This window comes from Podarcis liolepis, assembly GCF_965112155.1.
Source record: "Podarcis liolepis genome assembly, chromosome: 12".
NCBI classification, from domain to species: domain Eukaryota; kingdom Metazoa; phylum Chordata; class Lepidosauria; order Squamata; family Lacertidae; genus Podarcis; species Podarcis liolepis.
Window position 1 is genome coordinate 13,450,140 of NC_139563.1, and position 27,278 is coordinate 13,477,417.

At 41.2% G+C, this 27,278-nt stretch overlaps 2 protein-coding genes across 6 annotated transcripts in view; one reads left to right on the forward strand and one right to left on the reverse strand.

Moving 5' to 3' along the window:
- LMBR1 (limb development membrane protein 1) overlaps nt 1-27,278 on the reverse strand; it is a 327,116-nt gene that overhangs the window by 169,903 nt on the left and 129,935 nt on the right. The gene's annotated exons all lie outside the window — the stretch shown is intronic.
- Nucleotides 5,686-27,278, forward strand: part of UBE3C (ubiquitin protein ligase E3C) — a 57,215-nt gene continuing 35,622 nt past the window's right edge. The window contains exons 1-10 of one of the 5 annotated variants that reach the window (XM_083466681.1): nt 5,686-6,272; nt 10,708-10,761; nt 13,363-13,437; nt 14,954-15,100; nt 17,272-17,387; nt 17,664-17,821; nt 18,608-18,761; nt 19,127-19,347; nt 19,989-20,143; nt 21,869-22,056. In XM_083466681.1, the coding sequence (XP_083322807.1) occupies nt 6,207-6,272; nt 10,708-10,761; nt 13,363-13,437; nt 14,954-15,100; nt 17,272-17,387; nt 17,664-17,821; nt 18,608-18,761; nt 19,127-19,347; nt 19,989-20,143; nt 21,869-22,056 (1,334 nt within the window). In that variant the 5' untranslated portion in view covers nt 5,686-6,206. Of the gene's footprint in view, nt 6,273-10,707; nt 10,762-13,362; nt 13,438-14,953; nt 15,101-16,269; nt 16,556-16,798; nt 17,388-17,663; nt 17,822-18,607; nt 18,762-19,126; nt 19,348-19,988; nt 20,144-21,868; nt 22,057-27,278 lie in introns of those variants that run through there. The other 4 variants (XR_014517419.1, XM_083466682.1, XR_014517420.1 and 1 more) reach the window with 4 other exon arrangements.

A 27,278-nucleotide genomic window follows, 5' to 3' on the forward strand; every position in this document is an offset into this window, starting at 1 on the left:
TCTTCCGGCAGTAGTTTTGCAGTAGCATACTGCTAAGCAAAGTCCCCTCCCCTTCTAATCCAGTCTTTGTGAATCATTTATAAACTTGCACAGGATGGGCTGTAGTTGAGAGACAGTAACTTGTGACAAAACACCCCACAGGTTTAATACTGCCTTTTAAAACACTTAAATAATTCCTGTATATATATTGAAAAAGAAGTTCTATCTTGTAGATACCTGCTGTGCGAAGCAATTAATAATGATTTTTAAGTGCCCTAATAAATTTGGGTTTCATCGCTATTGTCTTGCATATCACTGACTTTTTAAAACAAGGACCAGGAGCTCTTAAGGAGGACAATAACACATGCTAAAATGTACATTACCTGACATTTTCCCTTGGCACATCAATTATAATTAAAGAGTAATAAGAATGCCAAAATGGACCTCTCAGACACTTTCAGAGACAGGGTCTGGCATTAATAATTAAATCCATTAATTGTAACTACTATATTTTAGGGGTTTGTGTGTGAGCTTGAGCCTTCAGGTAGCGCACAAACTAATTCATTGCTTTTGCATTCCTGCCAGTCTTTGTTAATTAAGGTTCTTGATTTACTTAACTCCAGGACAGATGTGTTAGGAGTGCCCAAAAGTAAGCCAACAAAGGGCCACTAGTTCATATTACTGAAGACCGTTTGCAACCTCATGAAAAATGTTTCTGACGGCTTCACAAAAATTGATCTTCAAAATGGGTTATAATTGTTTTTTAAAAAGTTGTGGAGAGGGTAGAGTTTCTCTTGCTCATACTTGTGATTAACAGTGGGTTTCCTATGCATGTCCACTCAGAAGCAAGTCCTGCTGAGATTCAAGTTGTGGTGGTTAGCTCTGGCAAATTTGTATTCATAAAGAATCCAAAATTGGAAACAGCCACCATGCTCTTTAGAATGTCCCTTTTGAATTGTTGGTCGTAACCTATATGGTGGGGGCTGTTGCAATCTCTGGTTGACAAACTGGCAGGGCCGGCTGAATCAGAATACAGTGGTACCTCAGGTTACATACGCTTCAGGTTACAGACTCCGCTAACCCAGGAATTGTGCTTCAGGTTAAGAACTTTGCTTCAGGATGAGAACAGAAATCGTGCTCCGGCGGCGTGGTGGCAGCAGGAGGCCCCATTAGCTAAAGTGGTGCTTCAGGTTAAGAACAGTTTCAGGTTAAGAACGGACCTCCGGAATGAATTAAGTACTTAACCCGAGGTGCCACTGTACAGCAAGTCTGCTTTCTGCTATCACGACAAGGCTCTTTTGTGTTTACCTTTTTGAACTGGTAATATTTCTGCTAGATGCTGCTGCTTTTAGGCTATTTCAGGCTATTATAATTATTTTAATTATTTCAAGCCTACGGGGTTAGATCTTGGTATGCTGCTTTGGGGGGCTTTATTGGAAAACTGGCTTATAAATGCAAATAAATGAACAAGATATAATTCCTTTTAATAGGAACTAGATGTACATTGCCAAGAATAAAAAGTGTCGCGGTCAGCACGAAAGGGACACGTTGAAACTGGCCCAGAAATTTAGTTTATTTATAAGGGTGGCTTTAGGGGTTGTGTTTTTTCAGCTATGGTCAATCATACCGCTTTGAGTTGTCTCTACAAGCTTAGAGGTAAGGTTGGAATGATTAATGAAACCCTGAGTCTGCTGAATTTTATGTGAATTTTGTCAGTGAAATTGCTTCTGTGTAAGGACATGCCTATTCTTGCTGACTTGTTAGCATTTGATTTTCATGGGCAAGAACAGCAAATGTTCTTAAAGCATCCATTAATTAACTTCAATTAATTAACAGTAATGGCAATCATTCATCTAAACCCCTTAGTGGTAACTGCAGTCCTGTATTCTTGTTTAATGTAATTATCTATATTAATTTCTCTGATGCACAAATACCATGTCCCATATTATCTTCCAGCTTTCAGTTACCAGTCCTGAATGTACTTAATCACGGATGTGACATTCAGCTGAATGGATTATGGGACATTACATACCCTCCAACATGTTGAGTCCCCAAACTGGGACGCATGTCTTTCCATCTGTGCTCCCACTCGAGTCACATGACCCATGCGAGATCACGGAGCCCAAAAGGTGTGCTTTTTTCAGGGCTATGCTCTCATGGCACCCAAAAATAGATGCTCTCATGGCACCTAAAAACTTCCTTGAGCAGGGCTGCTTGCGTATTCATGACTGGTGCCCACTGGGGCAAGCTGGGAATGGAGAAGGAAAGGTTGTGGGCATAGAAAGTACTTGTGGGACGACAGAGGATAGCAAGAGGATGGGGGTCAGAGCACAGGAACTAGAGGAGCAGGACCCCTCACCATCACCATAGGGGTCCATCTCTCTCTAAACGTGGCAGAATCTGAGCTATAGGGAGCTCAGAGTTGTTAGACTACATCTCCCATCATCCCTAGCTAGCAGGATCAGTGGTCAGGGATGATGGGAATTGTAGTCCCAAACCCAAGTTTGGGAAACCCTGCTCTAGGAGACAAAGGCAGGCAAAGGTGCATAGCCCAGCTCACTAGCTGGCCAGGTGTGGCTTGTTAGCTCTGGGAGTGTGTGATTCCTCAACTGGATTAGGCTCAGAGCAGCTGAGGGTCACATGCCTCATAAAGCCCAGATGTTACAATCAAGATTCAAGGGATAAAAGCAGAGCCAAGGTGCTGTGTCTGCTCAACTTCCCATACTGATGAACCATGGCTTGGGTATCTGAGAAGCTCCGTGGGACTGAACTGCAAGTACCCTAACCCTGGTTTGGCTGCCTAGGCAGGCACCTGGATTTTGGACGTGGCTTGTTGTATTGAACCTGGACAGTGTTTCTTGACCTGTTGGACTGCCAGACTAGCATTTGCCCTTTGGACTGGTTGCCAAGTACGCCAGGGTTCTGGACAGATGTTCTCTCTCAGTTGTGGGTCAGATACCCATTGCTGTTGACAAAGATTCTCATTGAGCAGATTATTAGCACCATCAGCATTGTATGATTTGTCAGAGCTGTTAAACTTTTGTTTAGTGTTAACAAATTTTTTTATGGTAAGCTCAGTGCGGTATTCAACCAACGATCTAATAAATTGTCCCAATAAAATTTATCAGTTGAATTAATCAGGGTGTAAAATGACTACTGCACACTATATTTCTTGCTGTTTGATTTTTATTTAAAAACGGGCTGAATGAAAATTTATGAAAACAATTAAAGCTGTCACGAATAGAGTCAGACTCTATGCCTATAACTTAAGGTAACAGCAAGTCACTAACAGCTACAAGATTATAAAGTTAGCATGTTATTCTCGGGAAGTGTTACATTACAGTCATAAATTACCACTCAGCAGTCCATTAATTCCAAGTCGGTCTCTGAGAAAGAGGCTTTGTTTCCGTTGCTGCCAAAGCTCCAATTGTCACTTGAGTAGCTTGTTGCTCTGGTACTGTAAGCCATAATGACTGACAGACTTAAGTCCAGATTTAAATACAAGTTTTCAGAAGAAGAGATACTTATATATTTTATATCTATTTATTATTGCATTTCTCTCTAAGGTGCCCAGGGTGATATACATGGTTCTCCTTCCTCTCCATTTTACCCACACAACAATCCTGTAAGGTAGCTTAGGCTCAGAGATGGCAACTGACTGAAGGTTGCCCAGTGAGCATTATGACTGAGCAAGGATTTGAACTCTGACCTTCAATTTCCTTGCCCAACACTTTAACCACTGAACTACATTGATGGTGATGGACAAAAGACCAACATTTGCCTGCTTTGATGGTTTCTGGGATTATTCTCCACTAGCAAAATGCTCATTGTGATGTGCTTGATGTATGCAGAAGGATGCATTTTGTCTTGTGAAAGCCTCAGGGTGTGTGACTATGGGCTCTGAACCATCACACCTAGTATGGGATGGCTGTAGGTTAGGTTTTGTCACCCAGTGTCATGGGTGAAATACTCCCCCCCCCTTCCACACAGCAAAGATGAACTTCTTTACTTGTAAATTGTGTGGTGTATAACATACCGCTCTAGGATATCCACCCACAGTTCAGATTTCTTTTTATTCATGAAATTTGCAAAATGACATTTGGCCGGCCATTATCACTTGGCCTAGACTACCCCACAGAGTTGTTGTGAGGATTAACGAAAAGTGGAGAAGGGGTAAGATAAAAGCATAATAAATACATAATTTATTTTTATTATAGCCACTTTTTCTCCAAGAAATTCCAGACAACACACATGGTTATTTGCTCTTTCCCTGCTCCAACACCCTTTAATCCCATCCTCACCCTGTCAGGTAGGTTAGACTACAGCTGATGTAGCCTTCAAAATGACAGGGGCTACAAGTCCACCCCCCTGAATCTTTGACTATGCTTTCTGGAGCCAATGGAAGCGGGGAATCTGTGGCCCTTTAGAGATCGTTTGACTACTACTCCTATCATCCCTGACCATTAGTTGTTCTGGCTAGGGCTGATGGGAGCTGGTCCAACAACATCGGAAGGGTCACAAGTCTCCCATTTCTGTTGTACTTCAAAACATCTTGAGGGAACCAGATTGCGGAAGGCTCAAGCACCATGTGATATCTCCATGTGTGAATTATCGTGCGAACCTGCCTTTAGTCTAAAGCAAGAACTGGGAACCTATGATTCTCCAGGTGTTGGTGGCCTACAGCTCCCACCATCCCTACTTGTTGACCCTACTGGCTGGGCCTATTGGGAATTGTAGTCCAAAAAATCTGGAGGATACTACGGTAGGTCAAGGAAGCCTGGGATGCATGGAAGCAGAGCAACCTGTGACCTTCCCAGATGATGGTGGACTTCATTCCTGACTGCTGTTCGGGATGGGGGCTAAAGGGCAGTGGTTTTCTTTTCAGGGGGTACTCAAGGGTACGCAGTACCAACACCTCTTTTTTCTTGTCATTAAAAAAGTGTGGCATTGCTGTAACAACTTCATGGTGAGTACCAGCACCTATTTTTCTAGAGAAAAGGCACTGAAGGAAATTAAAGGGGGTTGCAGCCCATCAACAACTGGAAGACCACAGGTTCCCCACTCCTGATGTACAGGTGTAGACACCACCCTGAGGTTTTTTCCTACACTCAAGTGGTGAATCAATTTTATGACATAAAAAAATAAGTACATTTAAAGCACATGGCTTTCCCCCAAAGAATCCTGAGAACCGTAGAAAACTTTTCGCAGAGCTACTGTTACCAGCGCCCTTAAACAAGTTTGTTTATTTTACTCTTTAAAAAAATTATTAAATGTCTATACCACCCTATGCCTACTGGTCTCAGGGCAGTTCTATGCATATGGTGTAGATGTGTGTGTGTGGGGGGGGGATACAAGAAAAAGTGCAGCCTGCGACCACATCCCAATAAAACCTTTATTTGCGTGCAACATAAAAACAGTGGCCACACAGGACAGAAACCCCAAGAAGAGAGGACCCTTTTCTTTGGGAGGCAAACTGCCTTAGGAAGCCCGGGGGGCAAAGGAAACTCCTTTCTCAGAAGAGGCGAGAAGCCCCATCACAGCTGAGGGCACCACGTTGCGTATGTGTGTGTGTGTTTTTGTGCTTGCACCCACACCACAAGAACCTGCTCTAAAAACCCCGCCTTGTGCTTCCTCTGCTTTTCCCCCCCGCCTGTCATCCTCCCTCAAAAAGCGCCGGGCGCTCCGTCTCGTTCTCCCGCCTCCCTTTCCCTATAGGAGGCGCGAGCGCGCCCGCGCGCCCGAGAGGCGGGAGCGCGCTGAGGGAAAGCTGCAGTCGGCGGCGGCCATCTTCTTTCAGGAACCGGCTGATTTCCACCGCCCCCCCCACCTATACCCCCTCCTCCACCTCCGCTGCAAATGAGGCAGCCCCAAGCGAGACCCCTTGCCACTCACTGAGCCGGTGCCGGGGCGGGGAGCCGGAGCCACACGGAGAGACACCCACACAGGATAATTTGGGAGTGGGGCGGGGGAATCTCCCTTCCTGGCCGGCCGGGGTGCGGAAGGGGCTGAGGGAGGAGGGGGCGCCTCAGCCCTTGGCATTAGGAGCCCTGCGCCGGGAGTGGGCGGGTGGGCGTGAGGCTGGGGGCTTCCTCTCGGGGTCGGGCGCCCCTTCCCTGGTCCCCACCCCCCGCTGGCTCTTTCTGCCCCGCCAAGGTGCTGCTGCTGCTGCCGAGGAGGCGGAGGCTGCTCTCTCTCTCCCCCTCTGGATGGGAGGATAAGCTGTAACCATGTTCAGCTTCGAAGGGGAGTTCAAAACCAGGCCCAAGGTGTCTCTTGGAGGAGCCAGTAAGAAGGTAAGCGACCCCCACCCAGTGCCTGCGCCGCCCTTCTCAGGTCTCGGGGTCTCTACGCGATTTTTGTCTCCGCCAGCCCCGTTTCCCAGCCTGCCTGCAGATTCCGGTGGGGCCCGCGAAGCCGGCGTGACTAAGGTTAAATCTGAGCAACCCCTTGTTTTCCGCGGTGTCTAGTGTGTTCTCCCCTTTCCTAATAATAATTTTTATTATTCCCCCACCCCAAGACCAGGGGCCTCTCTCAGACCTGTGGGTGCAGCTCAGCCCCAGTGTGTCTTGGGTTTGTTTTTGTTAGGAGGAAAAGGCGCCTGGAGAGTCATTTGTGTCGCCCCGGCTTTGGTCTTTCCCGGAGAGGGTTTCCTTCAAGGCCGAGGGTTTTGAAAAGAGAAACTTGAGATTCTTTGGTTGTGAAATAGCCAGCAAAAAGGCAGAGGCGTGATTGGAAGGGGGGGGAGGGAAGGGGGCCACCGTCCCATTTGTGAAACTCCTGTGGTGCATCAGCTCTTGCAAGTGTCTCCTTCTCAGGACCCTTGGCATCAGCTTGGCATCCAGTTGGAAGAAACGTAATTGTGGGAGGGGAGAGCTAGGGGGCGGCGGATAGGCCTCACTCTTGTGTTGGGGGGAGAGTTTAAGAATTTAGGCTGTAATCCTAACACTGTTTACCTGGGTGTGATTGAATTGAGTAGGCATGGTTTAGGGTTGTGCTGTTAAATTCCCACATTGCAACTCCTGGACTGTACAGGAGTCTGCGAAACATACTGATTCTCGACACTGCCTTTTTAATACACGATTTGAGGAAAAGCGCACTCCAGGTTTCTGAAGTAGATAGGACAGCAGGGAATGCATTCCTTCACTTTGGCCTAGGTTTTTCTTTTCTTTTTTCATTTTCTTATCAGCACTCTCTTACTTAATTCGTAGGCCTCTCCTAGTGCTGATAAAGCGCATAGGGGCCCACTAAAAATGTCCATGCACAATATGGCATCTATGTATAGCTTTCTGCTTTTTATTTAAAATAAGTATCTGTAATAAATAGGGGTGTGCGTGCTTTTTAAGTATTGAGATGGCACAAACTGAAACCTGGCCTGGTTTCAAAACTCTCTTGTGTCTTTTAGTGGTTTAGAGGCTATTTATGCAAGTCATTGGTTCTTAACATAAGTTTCCTGCCTGCAATGGGAGTAATAATGCTTATCTCATATGATTGCTATGCAAAGGAACAGGTTTACCCACAAATGCAGTCATTTAGCATTTGCTTTAGTTAACTATAACGGCCTGTGTGTTTAAATGTACCCATCATTCAGAATTGAGGCAGACCTGAAAGCAACAGCTGGTCAGTCTGGTTTGAAGCTATTCAGGTAACAAATACAAGAGCTCATGAAGCTTGTGAAGCAGTTTGCATACTGAAAGTACTGCGTCAGTTATTAATGAAAATATGCTTTATTTGGATTCTTGATTTTTATTTTTAATTCTGAAATTTAAAATACTTCTCATGAATTGTATGAGATGGGGCCTTTAAATGATATATTGTGCCATAAAGAAATATCACAGCACACCCTTTTCTGCGTAGTGTTACCTAGGCCATATTTTCATGAATCAGATGCACATCAGAAGTATATTAGGTATGTGTAGCTATTCATCTGAATTATTGAGGAACTATCTACTGACACATTTCTGATGGCTAGAAGCCATTTACGTTCATTAAATCACATGTGCGATACTGTTTTCTGCACTGAAGAAAGAATAAGTCTTGATATGCAAAGACGACAATTGGCAGGGTATGTCCTATTCTTCAGGAATGTATCTTAGGTGCTTTACATCTTTTGTCATCAAATTATGAACACTAATAGTACCACTTAAAGATTGTGCTGCTTTGCTTAAAAGTTGGGCAGGAATAATATATTCTCGCTGTGATTTTTAAACCTCTGTTTAAAATTATTAGGCTGTTTGTGCAATAATATTGAGCGTGATTTATTAAGACTTAGATCATTATTACACTTATATACCACTTTTCTGCCAAGGTGCCCAATGTGGTTTACAGTTTAAAAGTACTAAAACAAATGAAACAGAATGTAAAGTTGGCCAGGGTGGGGAAACAGTCTGCCTGGAGCAGGCCCTGATTTCTTTGCCTCCCTCCCTTGATGTCTTGCTCTTGGATTATTACCTAAATCACTTGAGAGGCTCATTGGTGAACTTGTAGCACACTTTCCCTTCCTTTATTATCTTGTCTCTTTCAGTTTTCCTCATCCCCTGTAAATTTGATCCCACTCCCATCCCCCTCCTATAAATTGGTTTATTCAGTGGAAGCTTTCTGTAAGAATTGGCATGTAAACATGAGGCCCATTTCCTCACCTCTGCTGTGACCCCCTCGATCCAGGTAATGGTGGTGGGGACAGCTAAAGTGGGCCATGGTAGAGCTTTATAAAATGATGCAGAAAATGGATAGACCTTCCCCCTCTGCTCCCCCCCCCCCGCTCTCATAACACTGGAACACGGGGTCACCCATTGAAATTGATCCACTGTAGATTCAGGACAGAAAAAAGGAAGCACTTCTTCCCACAACACATAATTTATGGAACTTGCTGTCACAGGATGCAGTGATGGCCGTGGCTTTAAAATGGAATTGGACAAATTCATGGAGAAAAGGTCTATCAATGACTATTAGCGATGGCAGCTAAATGGAAGTTCCATGTTCGGAAATGGTATGCTGCTGAATAACGGTTGCTGGAAGGAGACTGTATGAGAGGGCTGTTGCCTTCATGCCCTGCTTGTGGTCTTCCCGGAAGCATCTGGTGTGGTGTAAATAGGGTACTGGGCTAGATGAACCTTTGTTCTGATTCAGCAGGTTATCCCACAGTCATCCTGGAATATGTGCTTGACAGATAATTCTGTTGAAATCAGCAGAATATACCTTCAAAGAAATGCATTTGAGATAAGGGTTTTCCCCAAGGATTTAGGAATGTGATGGATGCTTTAGTGCTGGGTCTAATGCTTACATACTACTTAGAGGCAGCTTCCGTTGTTTTAATGGTTTTGTCCATTTGAAACACCTTGGCATTGACTTCTTCTCTAGAGCTCTGTGTGAATGGCGTGAAGGGAGAAGCAAGGGAGCCCAGGCTTTTATCCTCGGCTCCAGTTTGGCCCAAGAAAGTCACTTTACGTTTTGTTTAATGTATTTGTTCTAAAATATTTTTAAAATCGTGAATCACCTCAGGTTCCTAAGCAGAAAGGTGGCATATAAATTTAATAAATAACACACATTGGTAAGTTGCATGTCTGATAACTCGGCTGTACAGTGGCACCTTGGTTCCTGAACGGCTTAGTTATCAAACAAATTGACTCCTGAATGCCACAAACCCGGAAGTAGGTGTTCCGGTTTGCGAACGCTTTTTGGAAGCCAGACATCCAACACAGCTTCCGCTTGAGTGCAGGAAGCTCCTGCAGCCAATTGGAAGCCGCGCCTTGGTTTTTGAACGGTTTCGGGAGTCGAATGGACTCCCAGAACGCATAGAGTTTGAGAACCAAGGTACCACTGTATAGGGAGATCTTGAGTTTGGATTCTCATTGGATGATTGAAATCTATTGGGTTGACTCAGCATTAGTAATGAGGATGTAAATCTGTGTTGTTTATTAGCCTTTTTGATTGGTTATTGTTAGGCCTGTTATTTTCACTTTAAAAAGACTGATAATTAGGCTTATTTGCTATTGCAAATGTTTAGTTCTGCTTTGTGTAAGCAACAGAGAACTATCTTAAGTGTGTAGGCTTCACCACTTCTTTTCTGATATTACTTCATCAAATTATAAAACCAAATAAGGCAATATTGTTAAACAGTTTTTCTACTGTAACTTTCCTTTTAAAATTGCTTTGACTTAATTCCTTAATTACATTATAGTTCCCTAAACACATTCTATCATGGTGCTCAAATGCATGAAATACTTTCATATGCACTTTTCTTTTAGCACCTTCTCTGACATTGGGCTGTAGGTGGGTATTGTTTGGAGAAGATCAGTATTTATTTAGATACTTATATTTATATTTGTGCAGTTTAATTGAATGAACAGTGTGTGGCTGAAAACTTTTTTTGAGACTTTGTTGGGAAAATCAGAAATTGTAATGGATGTTTGTTTGTTTATTCATTCATTACTGTTAACTGGTTGTGCCAGTTGAATCCACTGCAGTTTTAAATTGTGTTAATTACTGTAGTCTAGTTTAAACAAAATAAAGAAATAGTCATGCTCACGTTTGTGATGGAGGCCGTTAGGTAGAATGACTTTAGGCTGATTTGTTGTGTGTCATTGATTGTGTTGTATCTGAGCACATAAAGGAGGAAGATGCATGTTACTTTTCTGCAAAATATTTTGGAAAGATGATGTTTATCGTTATGCAAAACTTTAAATGCATTTGTTTAGGTAGAAACAGAATATAATTTCTCATCTTTTCCAGGAGGAAAAAGCTTCTCTTTTGCATCGCACACAGGAAGAGAGGCGGAAACGAGAGGTATGATACAAGTAAAGCCTTTTAAAATAGCTTCCAGTTGAAATATTGTATGATGAAAATGCTTATGTTTGTATTTAAAGCACTGAACTGCTGGACCCCAAGTATCTGAGAGAATACTTGCTGCCGTTCAGTGAGCTCCATGGACGCTGCCCTCCTAGGGCTTCCTGTGCAGTGCTAGGTACATAGGATTGTGTGTAGGGGGTACTGTTTAGTGGTGGCTCCAAAACGGTGGAATTCCTTCCATAGTCTGCCTTGTTCTTTTAGGCAGTGCGGATCAAGACACCCCTCTCTTGACAGGATTTTGAAGGAGGGGTGGGGTGAAGAATGGTTAGCTGATTTTCTTTATAGCTACCTCTTTTTTTGAAACATTGATGACCAGTTGGATGCTGTCTTTCGCCCCTTCTCTGTGTTGGAGTTAGGAACTGATTTAGATTAAATTAGTATTTTATTTTATTGTTTTGTCTTTTTTTATAAGTGTAACCCTCCATGGGGCCTACTGGCAAAGGATGGTATATAAAACTCGTAAATAAATAAAATAGCTTGGTTATTGGCTTTTTAAAACCTCCTGTTTTCCTCAATTTGTAGTTGCGGAATTTTTGAATGCTAAATAGTAGGGCCCCACCTTACATTGTTTTGCACCACATTTAAATTTTGCTGGGATAATGTATGCAAGCATGGTGCCTTAGAATTGCTAACATGATCCTGACTCACTAGCAGAAAAACTAGTTGTAGGGCTGATTCACACACTTGTTTGGCAGACTAGAGCAGTGTCTACTATGCCATTTTCCTTACGGATTTGTATGATAATGTTTCCTGATTAACCATGGTTTACCGACATATGCATAGGCAGGAAGGAGCTGCCTCTAGCTTTCATCCCCCCCCCCCTTGGACTCCAACAATTTCTTTTCCTGCTTCCCCTACAGCTAGGCAAATGTCACCTGAACTAGGGATCATTTGCAACCAGTTCTTCTCACTTTCAAAACAAGCAAACTTCAAGCAGTGGTTCCTGACAGTCTCTGTAGAGTTTGTTAACAAACCACTTTTCTTTATCTGTATGATGCACCAAGCCTGCCTTTAAAGGAGAGTAGAGCTGAAAATTGATGGAGTCATGGGAAAAGGTGGTGCCTCAGCCTGAGGCTCACTGCAGCTTCTTCCTTCTTGGCTGCGTATTACTAAGCCATGTTTCTGTGTGTTGTGTGAACTGGACTTCAGTGTCATAGGCAGTCATGTGAAACACTGCCTATGTTTGAGACACCGTCATCATAAAGTTGATTAACTACAACCATGGAAATTCTTTTGTCAGCTCCAGTGAGCAGATAATTTGCCCGTTTCATTATTTGTAAGGCTCTGGTGCAGAAAATGTGCATAAGAAACAAGGCACTCTGTATTTACAAGAATATATTTTGTTACGCTAATGTACTTTTGAAGATGTAGCATATATCGGGAAGAAAACATGACTCAGTCTATTGAGAATAAAATCAGACACAGCTTTAAAAAATGAGTAGTGAAATTGCTGCAGTGACCTCAGGCTTCAAACATTTGCAACTATGGGTCACTAATTGACAATTATGCATTCTTGGATGAAACCTATGCCTAATGAGGAGAGTATAACTGTCTTGTGTTGTAATTCAGCTGTGCGCTGTGGAAGATCAGTTGCTGCTGCTGTTGAGATTGCTGTTGAATTTTCCTGTTTTGTTTCCTTTTTAAAAAAAACCAGTACAAGTTGATCAGCAGGCTCCCTGTTTCCAGGGTCTGTCATTTGAATATCCTTGGCTCACTTCTTGCCAAATCTTTATTCATTCAATTTCTTATTTCTGTTCTATCATTCCTTCATTTATCGGTGCTGCCACAGTAGTGTATAAAAATCTGAATTCCACCTCAGGTAATCTATCCCCCCCCCCCAATATTTAACTTGTAATGCCGTATTCTCATTCCACCAACATCTATTAAACAGATATTTTAGTAGCTTCGGGTCAACATTTTCTGTTTTGATAACCATGGGGTACATAAGGAATGCTGGGGCACAGTTGTACATAGATATTGGATATGAGATGCGAGGTTTAGTTTTTTTATTAGCTGGTGGGAAAAGCAAGGAGCTTTGTAGGGTGGTGATGCTCTGGTCTCTAAACAATGGATGACCTGCCCAAATGGCATTTGGCTTCAGTCTTCAGCATAAAGGCTAGGAACTTAGTTTAAAAAAAAATTAGAAGAAACTTTGTTTTAAATTTGACGGATTCAACAGGAAATACATTATACGGTAAACTTGTTGGATATGCATACAATAAAGAGAGCTTGCATCACAGTGGAAAAGCATATCAATGGGAAAGCACAATTCTCCTAATGAGCAGCAAGATATTTGTGTTCCTTTCAGTCTGTCTTGTTTGGCTATGGCTTGGTGTCAGGCAGCGTAAGCCCGTTAGGTGGAGAACCCAGACCTTCTCTACCACAAACTCCACTGCTCATGTTCCTCTGATACTATTGAAGACAGAGTTTTTTGTGTGAGGTTATTCAGTGACTGCACAGGTGTTTTTCTTGTCAGTGCTTTGTTCTATTAACTACAATGCAGCAAATTTTATTTTGACCTTTGTCTTGTCTCCTTAGGAAGAAAGGAGAAGGCTGAAAAATGCAATAATCATCCAGTCCTTTGTTCGTGGGTACAGGGACAGAAAACACCAAGTAGGCATTTTTTTATGATTGACTTTTCTTATGTGCTTCTGAGTTTGCACAGTAACCACAGAAAGATATACAGTGGTGCCTTGCAAGACGAAAAGAATCCGTTCTGTGATTCTCTTCGTCTAGCGGTTTTTTCGTCTTGCGAAGCAAGCCCATTGACGGATTAGCAGATTAGCGCTATTAGCGGCTTTTAGCAGCTTATCTGCTGATCGGATCAGCTGATAAGCGGCTTAGCGGCTTAGAAAAAGGGGGGAAAGGAAAAAAAACAGCAGGAACTCGCAAGACATTGTCGTCTTGCGAAGCAAGCCCATAGGAAATTCGTTTTGCGAAGCACCTCCAAAACGGAAAACTCTTTCGTCTAGCGAGTTTTCCGTCTTGCGAGGCATTCGTCTTGCGGGGCACCACTGTATCTAACAAGAGTTAACACTGTCACTATTTCAGCCTGCCTTCTAGTCACTACCATCAGCGTGTGCAGAAACAATGTATGCTGATCTGCTGTAGAAAACCCTCTGATACTTACCGTACTACTTCCTCAAACCCACAATGTAATAGCCATGTGGACACGCTTGTACTGTATGTTAGTCATTCTCTCCCTGTAGTATAAGACTCCTGTTCAGTGATTCTCTGGAGTGGGATTATTGGTTGCAGCCTATGGGGAAACCATAGTCTTAAATTTAGTTTGGAACTCCATTTAGAAGGACTTGAGATGAATAAGAGCACAGTAAAAATGAACTATAACCAGAAATATAAAATATATATTGTATGGCTTTGAAGAACCCTGTGCTTTCTCCCAGGAACATCTGTTTATGCCCAGAGGTTTGCCAAATACCTTCTTTTAACTGCAACTCCTTGTGCTACACAGGAAGCTCTGGAGCCTGACTTCTGGAAACAGGCCAGTGGGCAGGAGCAAACTCTACTTATATCCCTTTCAATCCTTGCCTGTGTAAAAGTGCAGTAAAATTATGAAAATATGTACAGTAGTTCTAATCTGGAACATGTATTCATATGTATAGTCGTAATGTCTGTTGGGGAACTTGTTTATTGTTAGTCTCAATTAGATGAATAATGCAGTAGAAGATGAATTCACACAAAAGTAATTACTTCACATTAATTTTATTCTTGGTTCATTCTAGCTTTCAAAATGAGTTCTAATTCTGCTCTTAGTACATAGGCAGTTCTGTTTCCATAGGATTTGAGGGAGTTGATGTGTACAGATGACAATACTTGTACTGTACTGACTGATTATGCTTTAAAAATTTCTGAAAACGCTATGACATCACTTTGCATTTTTGCACCTTTATGTAAAAGCCAATTTAACCTCCACACTTGGCCTTGAGCAAGTGATTGTTCCAACAATGTACCTCGGGTTATAAACAAAAATCAATGCTGAAGAAATTATATGCATAAAATTGTTCATTGGAGAAAGCTGCAGCTTCAAATGAGTATATTGAAATCTTGCCTGTGTTTCATAATGTTGACAATACAGTACATTAACTTAAATTTTATTCTTCAATTTAAGTATTCCATTCAGAGGAGCGAATTTGATTACTGTGCTAATCTAGCGCAATCTGGAGGAAGTTTCTCCACCGCCAATGGAGCAAATCTGACTCTTTTAGTTCGCCAACTTCTGTTTTTCTATAGGCATAATGAGGATTCTAAACGTTTGGTAAGTACTCAATGAGAGTGATTCCAGTTTCTTGTGTGTTTTTAGTAATTATTTTTAATTTCTTGGTTGTCAGTACTAAATGATCTGTTCAAAAGACAGTGAGGTTGAATCGGGACATGCAGAAAGTAACTTGTCCTTGCAGAGAGGGGGTGGCTTTCCCATTCTTCCTCCTCTTCTGATAGCAACCCCAAGAAAGGACTCCTTCTTCCCTCCCACAAGGTCAGGGTTTCACTAAGGCCAGTATACCATCTGCTACAAGAGAATGGTGCCACCCAAAAAAATCCCCACTTCCTTATCTGTGGGAAAACATGCTTTCAGTTTTCATTCTGAAGTGTGTGGATCCATCCAAAGTTTTGGAGAACATTACATCCTAATAAACATTCAGATGCTTTCATAAAGTCGGTGCTATCTAACCTTAAGGGCTTTATTTATTTCCTAAAATTTATATAGCAGTTTATAGTTAATGGAAGATGGCACAGGCTCATTTGGCTGAGTATGCATAGGGGGATGGACGGACGGACAAGACTTAGGAATGTACCCTTGACTCATAAGTTTCTTTCAAGAGTGCCTCTTTCACATAAAAACCTTTCTGCAATGCTCATGAAGTAACAACAAAATAAAATGTATATGCAACACCCTGAAATTACTTTCTTCCCTTGGCACATGTTGGTGTTTAAATGAAATAAAGCTGAAGTGTGGAATCTTTGGGGGTGGGGGTCAGTGTGGTGAGGCCACATCACTTTCCTTCTCTTAAAAGCAGTTGCAGGGCACTGTATGTGTATGGTTGCTAATCCGTTTGCTTGTGCTAGTTTCTAATGTGCTAGTTCCTGGATTGTTCCTCTACATGCCCCCCACCCTACTCCACTGGAGCAGCTATTAGCCATAGATGGTAAAGATCATTGTGGTACCTTTGTTTTTTATCCTCCATGGCTATCAGTAGCTTGGGAAGGAGTATTTAATTTAGGGCCAGAGCATAATGTGTGTGTGTGTGTGTGTGTGTGTGTGTGTGTGTGTGTGTGTTTAGGGAGAATTAGCCTCTTCATCCTCAAGAAACTTATCTAAGTAGGGTGTCCTAGTGGCTGCTTTTACCAAAAAGAAAAAAATGTTCAGCTATCCTGTTGTATATCTATCCCTTATTTCCGAATACAGATTAGTTTTTCTTAGGCATAAAACAGGAGAAAATAACATGGTCTATTATTCAAGCTCGGTACAGACAGATTTGGGACCACCTCATTATGACAAACTAATGTGCCACATAAAGATAGATAACAACTTGCCCAAAATTGGAAGCTTTGTTTACCATTTTGTGCCTCTTCTTGGCATACTTTGATGACATATGACCAAACACAACACTATCCCCCCAATCCTACATGCTTTGGCCGAGCTGATTTATTTTTTTAAATTCTGTTTTGGGGTATTCTGCTTGGGGGCAGGTGGGGATTAACAGTCTTAAAGGTAAAGGGACCCCTGACCATTAGGTGCAGTTGTGACCGTCTCTGGGGTTGCGGCGCTCATCTCGCTTTATTGGCCGAGGGAGCCGGCGAACAGCTTCTGGGTCATGTGGCCAGCATGACTAAGCCGCTTCTGGCGAACCAGAGCAGCACACAGAAACGCCGTTTACCTTCCCGCTGGAGCGGTACCTATTTATCTACTTGCACTTTGACGGGCTTTCGAACTGCTAGGTTGGCAGGAGCTGAGACCGATGCTAATTAAGAATTAGAAATAAAGGTCTGGGAGAGGAAAAATGTCTCAGCTTGGCACCAAGCAGACATTATGTCGGTCATACGTTTCTAGGGGGAGTGTTCCATAGGTAAGGCCAGGGGTTGGGCACATCATGGCAATGGCCCTCTCAGCATTTGAGATTAGAAACACTTGAGGAAGGGCCTCCATTGATTCATCTTGAGGTGCAAGAGGTGTTCCTTTAGATCAGGAGAAACCTGTGGCCCTCCAGATAATGTTGAACTTTAGCTTCCATCAGTCATATCCAGCATGGCCAAGGTGCGGTATGAAGAGAGATATAATCTGAAAACATCTGGAGGCCACAGGTCCCCATTCCTGCTTTAGATGCGCGTGCATGCTTTATGTACATGAACAGTCACAAAAAGCACCAGTGTTACTTTTTAGAGCATTTTAACACTTGTATCTGCTGATGTCTTTCCCCCCATCTCCAGATATGGATATGTCAGAACTTGATTAAGCAGAATTCTCAGTTTGTGAAGCAGCTTGATGGCCCTGAGAAACTTACATGCCTATTCCAGATAAAAAGGCTGTTGGGCTTATGTTGCAGGTAAAAACAAATAAACTTAATCAGCTCACTGCGGACTTAACCATGTTCCTTAACTGAATTAGCTCACTTAAGGCTACAAATCTATATTAAATATGTTAAATGGCCATCCTGAGGTCTTTAGCCCCAGTTGGCTCTATGGACAAGAGCGCTTTATGTTTTCTTTTGAATTCTGAGGTCTGAAATCTTATTTCATTGTTTGCAAGTTAGAACTTATTCCTTTTTTGCTAGAAGAGAAAAGCTATACCATTTGAGTGACAAGTTTTATTTTTGTCATAGATTGCTGCAAAACTGCAATGATGACAGTCTGAATGTTGCACTTCCTATGAGGATGCTTGAAGTATTTTCATCTGAGAATACCTATTTGCCTGTTTTACAAGATGCTAACTATGTAGCATCAATAATTGAACAAATCTTGCACTACGTGATTCAAAAAGGTTTGTGTAATGATTGCTTTTCAAAATTTTATTGAACTTTGAATATGTAACAGCTGCCAGCTTTGTGAATGAGCTACATTTACAATAATACCCAACAATTGTGAATATTGCAGTAATACTGAAATGAAACATAATCTGCTTATGTCTTCGAAAATGCTGTTTCTTATTGAAATATTGTAAGTGTTAATGCCTTGCAGATGGTTGTATATGTTTTCAAATGTTTCCTGATGCTTTATTCAGGTTTTTTTAAAATGTGTGTGTTATTTTTTACTCTTGTTATTTTAACTTGTGATGGCTTTAATGTTCATATTGCCTTATTGTTAGCTTCACTGAGAACATTCATCCTTAAGAATGGCATGTAAGTGTTTAATGCAGAGTCCTTTTAACATTCTTTTTTGTAATTGTAAAACCATGGACTACTAGGCTCAAATTCCATAATACTATGAAACAGCAGATTTAGCTGGTGTTTTGAAGAGCCAGTGCTTTGAATTGGCACTAATTTTTGGATTTGATTAACTAGATGAGATCAGTTGCCAGTTTTTTCCCTCTAGTTTATCAGCTATGCTGCTAAAATTATAGTTACTATATTAAAGCACATCTCACAATGTGGTCTTTGGCCCATAAAAGCTGGTACTTGGCATCCCACACTCTTAGTTGTGTTTGTGCATCCTTTGACATGCCTTTGCCTCTGAAATATATTTTAGTCAGTTGTAAAATAATTTTATTGTTTAAAAATAAATGTATGCCTTAAAATGGGTACAAATGCTTGAATTCTTTTTCTTTCAGGATACTACAGGTCTCTTTATCTGCTAATAAATAACAAGCTTCCATCAAGTATTGAGTATTCTGATGTGTCTCGAGTTCCTATTGCAAAAATATTGTTAGAGAATGTTCTGAAACCATTGCACTTTAATTATAGCTCCTGTCCAGAAAACGCCAGGTAAGCACGTTTAGTTGTGCATTGGTATGTATTAGTTTAATTCCCCCCCCCCCCTTACCATGGCAAAGCACTAATAGGTACTAATGGAATAAATATGTAAAGCTTTGTGGAATGACTAGACCATCTCTTTCTAGTCTTAAAACAGCCTCTTATTACTGTTCTGAAGACTTGTTTAGCAAAAATAAATACAGTAACAAGAGGGTAGAAACAGAATTAATAAAATGCACCTTGACAATTATGAAGAAAAAAATCCCAATGGGTAAAATATATTTCCAAACTTGAATATTTTATTGTATTGTCAATGTAGCGGTGGAAAGGTATGTTCACATTTCCCATAAAGAGAATCCTTTCTTTACCTTCTGCAGGCAACAGAATTTTGCTGCTTTTACAGAAGAATTCCTGGCAGCACCTTTTACAGATCAGATATTTCATTTCATCATTCCAGCGCTTGCAGATGTGAAGACCTGTTTTCCTTATGAACTCTTTTTGAATGCACTATTGTTAACAGAAAGCAGGCGTTTGAGGAAAAGTGAGAGAGCTCCTTGGCTTTTCTACGTTGTTCTAACTGTTGGTGAAACATATTTAGGTATGTAAAGCATATTTAATCAGTTAAAGTATCCATTTGTTATATGTCGTCCCTGCAGTAGCAGGCTAGGTGCTTTACAGTTGCAAACCTTACTATTATTACAACTATTATGCCTCTTCTACTACAGCCTATCTTTCCTCCAAAGGCCTTAAGGCAGAGTACATTGCGATTGCATTGTTCACCTTAAGACCTTTGTGAGGTATGTTAAACTGAGAGTTAATTGACTGGTCTTTGGTCACATTCCTACTTTCAACCTTGAACACCCCAGTGAAAATTTAGCAGGTTGACTTCATACTCTTATAAAAACGCACGGTGATCTTGATATTCGCAATAGAATAAATACGTGGTTTTGGTTCTTTACTGATCTCAGAAACCCAATGCATAATTTAATCATTGTTTTTAGGTTCTCATACTTAAATATTGACAACAGCGAGGTCTTAAAAACTTAAGAAAGCCCAGAATCTCAAGATTTGAAAAATCTGCACACCATGTGGCCTATGAACCATATATATTTTACTTATCCCTAAAATACGCACAGTATCAGCAGCGGGTGTGTTCAGTTTCTTACAGAGAGTCATAAGTGATCCCTGCTCAGTATTTCTGTGTTCTTTATTCTGTATTTAATCTTTTTCTCAATATAGGATCTCTTTCAGAAGAAGGGCTGCTTGTGTACCTGCGAGTACTTCAGACATTTCTTTCTCAGTTACCGGTGTCTGCATCAGGTGCAGACTGCCAAGATTCAACCAGTGACTCTGAAGATGAAGATGAAGGGATTAGCAAGATGACTTCCATGCCTGTAGGTATTAAATGTTGTCAGAAGAAATTGCACAGTGGTAACACTCAAGCTTGGAGTAGGCTTCCTCTTCTGTAATACTCCATTCTTCTTTGGCTTTTGCAGCAAAATACGTTGGCAGTAGTTAACTTATATTTGGCTTGGATCTATTTACATGTGGACGGTTTGCAGTTTCTCTTGTATTTTCTGTGTGGGGAAGCACAAATGTTTACCGTTTTGTGTGTGTGTTTAACTTTGTATATTGTGTGCAGTGCCTCTCCCAACCCACCTCATTTCCAGGTGTTTTGTTGCAGACTGCTTACAGTGGCTTTTTCATGGCTAGGCATGTCAATTGCAGTCAAATAGCACATTACACAGGTGGCTGCATAATGTACTGTGATTTATTGTGGAAGAGAATGGAATTCTAATGGGGGCATAGAATTTAATGACTGTTCAGAGAGATCAGTGAGGTGGTGTATAAAAGCCTCACTGCTCTTTGTATGCATTTATAAATAGAAGCCTGATTTGTCAATTTCAGGTAGTAAAAAATATTAAAGTTGCTGGTATTAGGCATCACACATTGCACTTGGACACATGCTATTAGACACTCTTTTTTACAACAGGCTTTGAACTAGTCGTTACTATCTAGGTGTTTTTTTAATAGATGTTCGGATTTGAGAATTAAGTCATTGTTATGTTTCTTACATGCTTATGGAAAACTGACCTTGAAAATGCACAAATGAAAAATAACTCTGGTCTTTAAACACTATCTTTATTGGGTATCTTGCTTGAATATAATTTGTTAATCAAGCCAAGGATACAAAGTGAAATAACTAAAAAGCGAAGATCTGGCATAAGTTAACCAAGACTTGAAACCACATTTTTGAAGAATTTGAATACTTGGAAATTAGCTTTCAGTGGTTAACAAAAACATTAGAACAAGAGCCGCAATACAGTGTGGAAAGTTCAATATTTTACTGTCATAGGTCAGGGGTCCTCTGGCTCATGGCCTCCTTGTTGGAAGCACATTAGATTTTGCATGGCTGTAGTGTGTGCGTATGGGGGTGTGTGTGTGGATGAATCGAATTATGTGAATGGGATGTTGCGTGTGTGCCTGCCTTCCTGCATGAGGGAATGTAGCCCTTGGGCTGAAAAAGATTTCCAACTCTGCTTCAGGTTGTCCATAGAGTGATGCTTTTTTTACTCACCCAGGTGTGTGCAAAGATCCAACATACTGGAGCGGCAGGCCATTGCTGTACTACATTGCAATCTTCAAACTGATTATACAAGTATTGCAGGGCTTTTCTTCATGGCAGCCTTCTTTATTATTCATCTAGTACTAGGGTAGTAGACAAGGAACCCAGATAGAACAGTGGAACAACCCTTCAGAGAAAAGAGACTAAATTTCCCCCCCATTGTGGTTAAACTGCTCAGGCATACTGCGTGGCTGGTGCTGATCTGTGACTGAGTTCTCTCCCCTCCACCTGCCTTTTAGGTGGTGTGGCTTGCCTTGAACAGAAGGACTAATAGAGTACCAGCCTCTTCCATGTACTGTGAGATTCAGAAGCGTATCTTTGCTTTTCTAATCCATTTAGATAGTAGAACTGATATCCTGCTTTTGCTGGAAATTGCAATAAGTGCTTTGAGACTTGTTAGCTCCTCCAACCCAAAAGAGGTTAATATACATCATTATTTTAAAAGCACACATTCTTTGAGATGTTTAAAAAAAAAAAATTCTTCCTTTTGCAGGGAGATGGAAGAATATCAGTCCAATATATAACTGAAGAGTGTCTTTCAAAACTGGATACAAAGCAGCAGACAAACACTCTGCTAAACATGGTTTGGAGAGATTCAGCTAGTGAAGAGGTTTTTACTCTGATGGCTTCCATCTGTCACACATTGATGGTGCAGCACCGAATGATGGTGCCAAAAGTCAGGTAAGTCTAAAAAAAAAAAGAAAAGTGCATTTGCAGACATAAATCTACAAATTTAGGGGCAGTTCTGGCATTCTTTCCTGCGTGCCCAAAACACTGGTCCTATGTTAACTCTATTTCATCAGCAGTATGTGTTGGAATTATTTGGAAGCTCACTGTCCAGAAGCCCTAGAAATGTACTAAGGACAACAGGATATAGGGCAGTTCGCTTTGATTTTGACACTTTTTGGTAAAACAGAGATCCTTGGTTGCTTTGATATAGAAACAGATCATTTTATTTCATTGACTATGCACTTGCTGAGAGAACCTTGAAAACAAGGCTGTGGTAGGGATCTCTAAATGTTTGGGAACCAGGAGGCAAAGAGCTTTCCATTTTAACAAATTTAGAATTTAACTATTGTGGGTTTCCCATGTACCCTACCAGGGGTATTTAGTAGACCATTGTGAGAACAGGATCCTGCAGGCTTGTTTATGTTCTTGTGTTTCCACCTCTTTCTGCAGCTTAAGTGTAAGCTATTTGTTTTAAAAGTAAAGGTAGTGCTGTTGGCCAGTAAGAAATTCCATAATGGGAAAATACCTTTTAGGCCAACCAAAATGTGACAAAAATAGTGTGCAAGCTTCTGAGTTCTCCGGAACTCATCTGGCTTTTAAAAAAGGTATTGCCCTAATGTGGATTTTGGAATTTTATAAGAATTTTTTTATGCCACTTTGGCAACTTAGCCAAGCTGCTGACCATTACCTTTTGCCCACATCAGCCGTTAACCCTTCAAGCACTTATCACCTGTGAATTATTGGGCAGGACTCCATCCCAGACCAGTTGAACAACATTATTCACATGGGTATGGCAATGGAATGTGCCTTGCTCACTGTTTTTAAGTGAAATAAGCAGGCTAGTTGCTAAAGCAGCATGAAGGCTTTCCATGCTTTCTATGGAATAGCCAACTCACATTAGGAATACAAGTGCAGCACTACAAGCTTTATAAAAATTGCCGGCAGTACACTTGTTAGACGAGTGGGTAGAAATGTGTAGTCTTATCATTCAGAATCCTAATAAACATGAATCTAGTTTTCTAAGCCCAAGGGTGCATTTTTGTTTATTTAAAATACGTTAAGCCGCTCGTCGTCATAACTGATTGCAGGGCACAAGACATGTATAAAACCATAAAATTTAATTATATCTAATACAGGCAGTGACCATTTTAGGCGTGTCTGATATATGTTCGACTATGCACACGTGCATTGCGCTGAACCTGGGAGTGCCCTGAAAATGTTGTAAAAACATCACAATGGAGGGCAGGGGTAGAACAGGGCAGGCCACCTTACGTGGGCCCTGCCAATGCACATGGGAGACTGGGACGTAATCCTGGCTCAAATTGGTCGCTGCCTGTATACAATTTAAGGGGGGGGGACACCTGGAAGTGCATAGGTAGTCTGCTCTCAGAACTTGGTGTACATGAGTCCAGCTGGCTAAGCTAAACTTTTCTCAAACAGCAGCTCCACATGCCCTATGGGGCTGTGGTGGTGATGGGTTAGTTTCAAAAACAGTTTATTGATATATCTTTGTGGGTGGGTCCAGCTATTAACGCAGGGGAACAAACTAAAAACCCTGGCCCGCCTCTTTAAGGGGTTAGCTAAATGTGAGAGGTGTTGATTAGAAAGACTTAAACATTAAATGTAACTGTGGACCTTCATAAAATACTGACCAATACAAGAGGTAGTGATTGGTGTTGGCTGACACCCCCCTCCCCGAATAAGTGGTACAGCTACTACTTTAACTTTAAACTCACAAGAAATGGTGAATTGCACAGTTACTGGGAATACCATAAATACTCCTGGTATTTTGGGAATGCCCTACTACAGTTGACTCAAACTGCTTGGTAAACAACGATATAGAAAGCTAAGTGGTGCAGTCTCTTTAGCCCACTGGTGTTTATAGCTACTCAAGGAAGTAAGATGTCAGTGAAACTGTGATCACTTGATTAGGGTAATTAGTTCTTTGTCAACTAATGGCATTAGAACAGGATGTGAGACCTGGAGATCATAGCAGAAGCTGAATTAGTATGCCTCTCTTTATTGCAAGTGGTCTATTGCCTTGGATAGTAATTAAGGGATTTAAATGGACCATTGCTCTGACTTGTGGTTTATTGGTGAACTGTGCAGTAAAGGTGCTTAATTAGTGACGTTTCTATAGCCTTAATTGTATGACGACAGCCTCTATTTCCTCCAAGGAGCTGTGCTTAAAATCCTGTAGTTCTTTGTGTGAATTTATTTGGTTTTGCTTCCAGGTTATGAAGGTGGCTAACTTTAATTGTGTGCATGTTAGGCTGGCAGCCCTTTCAGACCCACAGCTTACCTTTAACCCAAAGGGGCCTGCTTTTAATTGTTTTACTGTCTGCCTTTCTCTTCTTTGGGTGACAAAGGAGAGATTTCTGGCAGGTGCACCTAGGCATGCAGGATATGTGTACCTGCTTAAATTCACTTTTATGTAATCAGTCAGTAAAGATAAGGGCGCTCTACCCTCCTTTCTTGATCACCCCTTTCTATTTTTTATTTTCTAGTTATGAGGGGTGGAATACTAAATGAAAAATGGTGTTCGTATTGTTGGAATGCCCTACTACACTCCAAGACCAAAGTATTCAATTAGAGCAATATACTGATTTCCAGTTCCGTTTCTGGGAAAGTTGTTCTCTATGGAAGAATTAAAATATTGTATTTACAATGCAAAAAGCAGAGTTACACATAAGGGCAGGTTAAGAGTGCAGTCCTAACATCTTTGTGGTGTGTTCACACTTGCAAAGCTGATGACATAAATACTTCCTTATCTTCGTAGCCATTTGGTAGACGGAGGTCTCTTTGTTGCTGTGTTAGTATTTGTGCCAATGTAAGCACAAGGCATCACTGCAGATCAGGCTGCAGTGAGTGCACAGGCCTTGAGTGTGTGCTGTGAGAAAGCAATAAAGATCAGAGGCAAGCAGTAGCACTGGTCAGTGTCTCTATTCCCTGCCTTTTACCTTTGTCTTCAAGTTAGGAGTTAGGAGGATCCGGGGCATGGTCTGGAGGATACAGCAACTTTGCTGAAGCTTGAGAGATCTGGGTCTGGTCTGTTCCTGAGTAGGAAACTGCCTGGGAGTCCTATGTATGCCATCTGGAGCTCCATGATGGAAGAAAGGTGGGATATAAATGTAATAATTAGATGAGAGACATGGAGTATCTGTATGATGGAAGGGCACAGTTACTATGTGTATTTAAACCCGCCGGAGTCTGTGGACTTCCTCAAAGCACTTCTACTTGAAGCAGGCGGGGGGCAGGCAAAGAAACCTGCTTTGTACAGGATCTGCTTGCCCACTCAAAGGAGAAGGTGCTGCCTGTCAGCTGATATCTATCATATGTGACATCATCTGATGGATGAGTGGGCGTGGTGTGGGGAAAATGGCCTCACGGGCCGAATTGAGCTCCCTGATGGGCCAAAGGTTCCCCACCCCTGTTCTAATTGAGAAAAACAATTTAGCTCAATATCTACCCAGAAGGAAGTCCCATTGATTTCAGTGAGCCTTACTTCTAGGTAATTGAATATTAGATTGCAACCATACTCTCCTCCCATGCATATGTCTGTACTGGGAGTACTAGTTCCTTTTAACTGCTTGTTTGATTTTTCAGTAAATGGGAATGTCAGGATAGATTCTAGAATAACTAGGACTATATTATACTATTGAGTCTATTTCTATGTTGTGTCAGCACTGTGAAGCACCAGGTGTACAGAGAAAAGCAATTTTGGAATAAATTGTGCCTAAAGAAAATGACCATTTGTTCTTAAGCAGTTAGTTCTTACACCTCTAATCCATCTTTGCCAATGTGCTATTGTAGTTAAATAACTGAATGTTTTCATTGCCTATAAAACCATGTGACTATTCTTTGTAGTGCTTGCTAATTTCATTTCATCTAGAACTCTCTTCTCCTTTTTTTGCTTTTTTTGGTAAAGTTAATTTGAATTGTCTGCCTTCTAATTTTGTTTCCTGTCTGCTTGTTGCCTGTCAGGATGGATAGAAATTCAGAATAGAGTGAAATTTTCAGAAGTACCAGCCAGAAGTAAAATAATGAATTACTGCTTTTATTCCCAGTTACATATGGCTATGAGAGATGACTTTGCCTGATGGAATTGTAGACATCCATCCCTCAGCTACTATTTTGTTATGCCTATAATGTTACATTTTGAGTCGGTCAAAGTTAAATGCACACTATATTTCTGCAAAATCAGATATTGGAATTGCTGAATAATTCACAAGTTGCTTGCTGTGTTTTATTTTTCCCAGTTTGGAAGAGAAAAACTTGATTGGTATTTACTGGTTCCATGTTGAGTATGGAAATGTGAGGCATAGGAAGTATGAGGTATAGCTGTGTGCTGCACCTGCTTTGGGTCCGGGCTAGGCTGGAACCATGGGTAGCTAGAACCAAATTTAGGCTTGGAAGGGGGCTCTCAGGAACATCCTGTAGAGGATTCTGGATTTTTCTGTTGACTAGACAAAAACAGATTGAGACTAGTGCAGGGGTGGCTAACCTTTGGCTTTGAAGATGTTGCTGGACTGTGGTTCCCATCATCCCTCACTATTGACTATGCTGTCAGGTGCCATAAGAAAGCTGCAGAGATAGCACAGGATAGTACGCACCCTGGAAATGATCTCTTTTCAGCATCTGCCTTCTGGAAGAAGATATAGGGTTATAAAGACCAGGACTAGCTGCCTGAGAAACATTTCTATGCAAATGCAATTCTGGTTCTAAATGCATCATAAGGAGTCTTTATAGTATATTGTATTTTAAAATGGGGTTTCAAAGTTTTTAGGGGTTTTTGAATGTTTTATGTACATTTCCAATTTCATTGTTCTGTATGGGACAATGACAATAAAGATATCGTATATCGTTGACTGGGGTTGATGGAATTTGTTGTACAGCAGCAACTGGAAGGACGTACAAGGGCTGTAGAGCACATGCTTTGCATGCAAGCAATCCAATATTTTTTTATTTAAATCAGATTTTTTAAATTTAAATTGGATTTTTAAAATAAAATGCTTTTGGAGGAAAAATCTTTCTAAATATAGTTTTTTATTTATCTTACATTATAGTCCAAAGGCTATTCATCAGGAAATAAGATTTGTTTTAAGTTTTTCATGTGTGCTAAAACTCAGCCTAAGGTGTGTGTTTTTTTTAAAAAAAAATTTTAACCACATCAG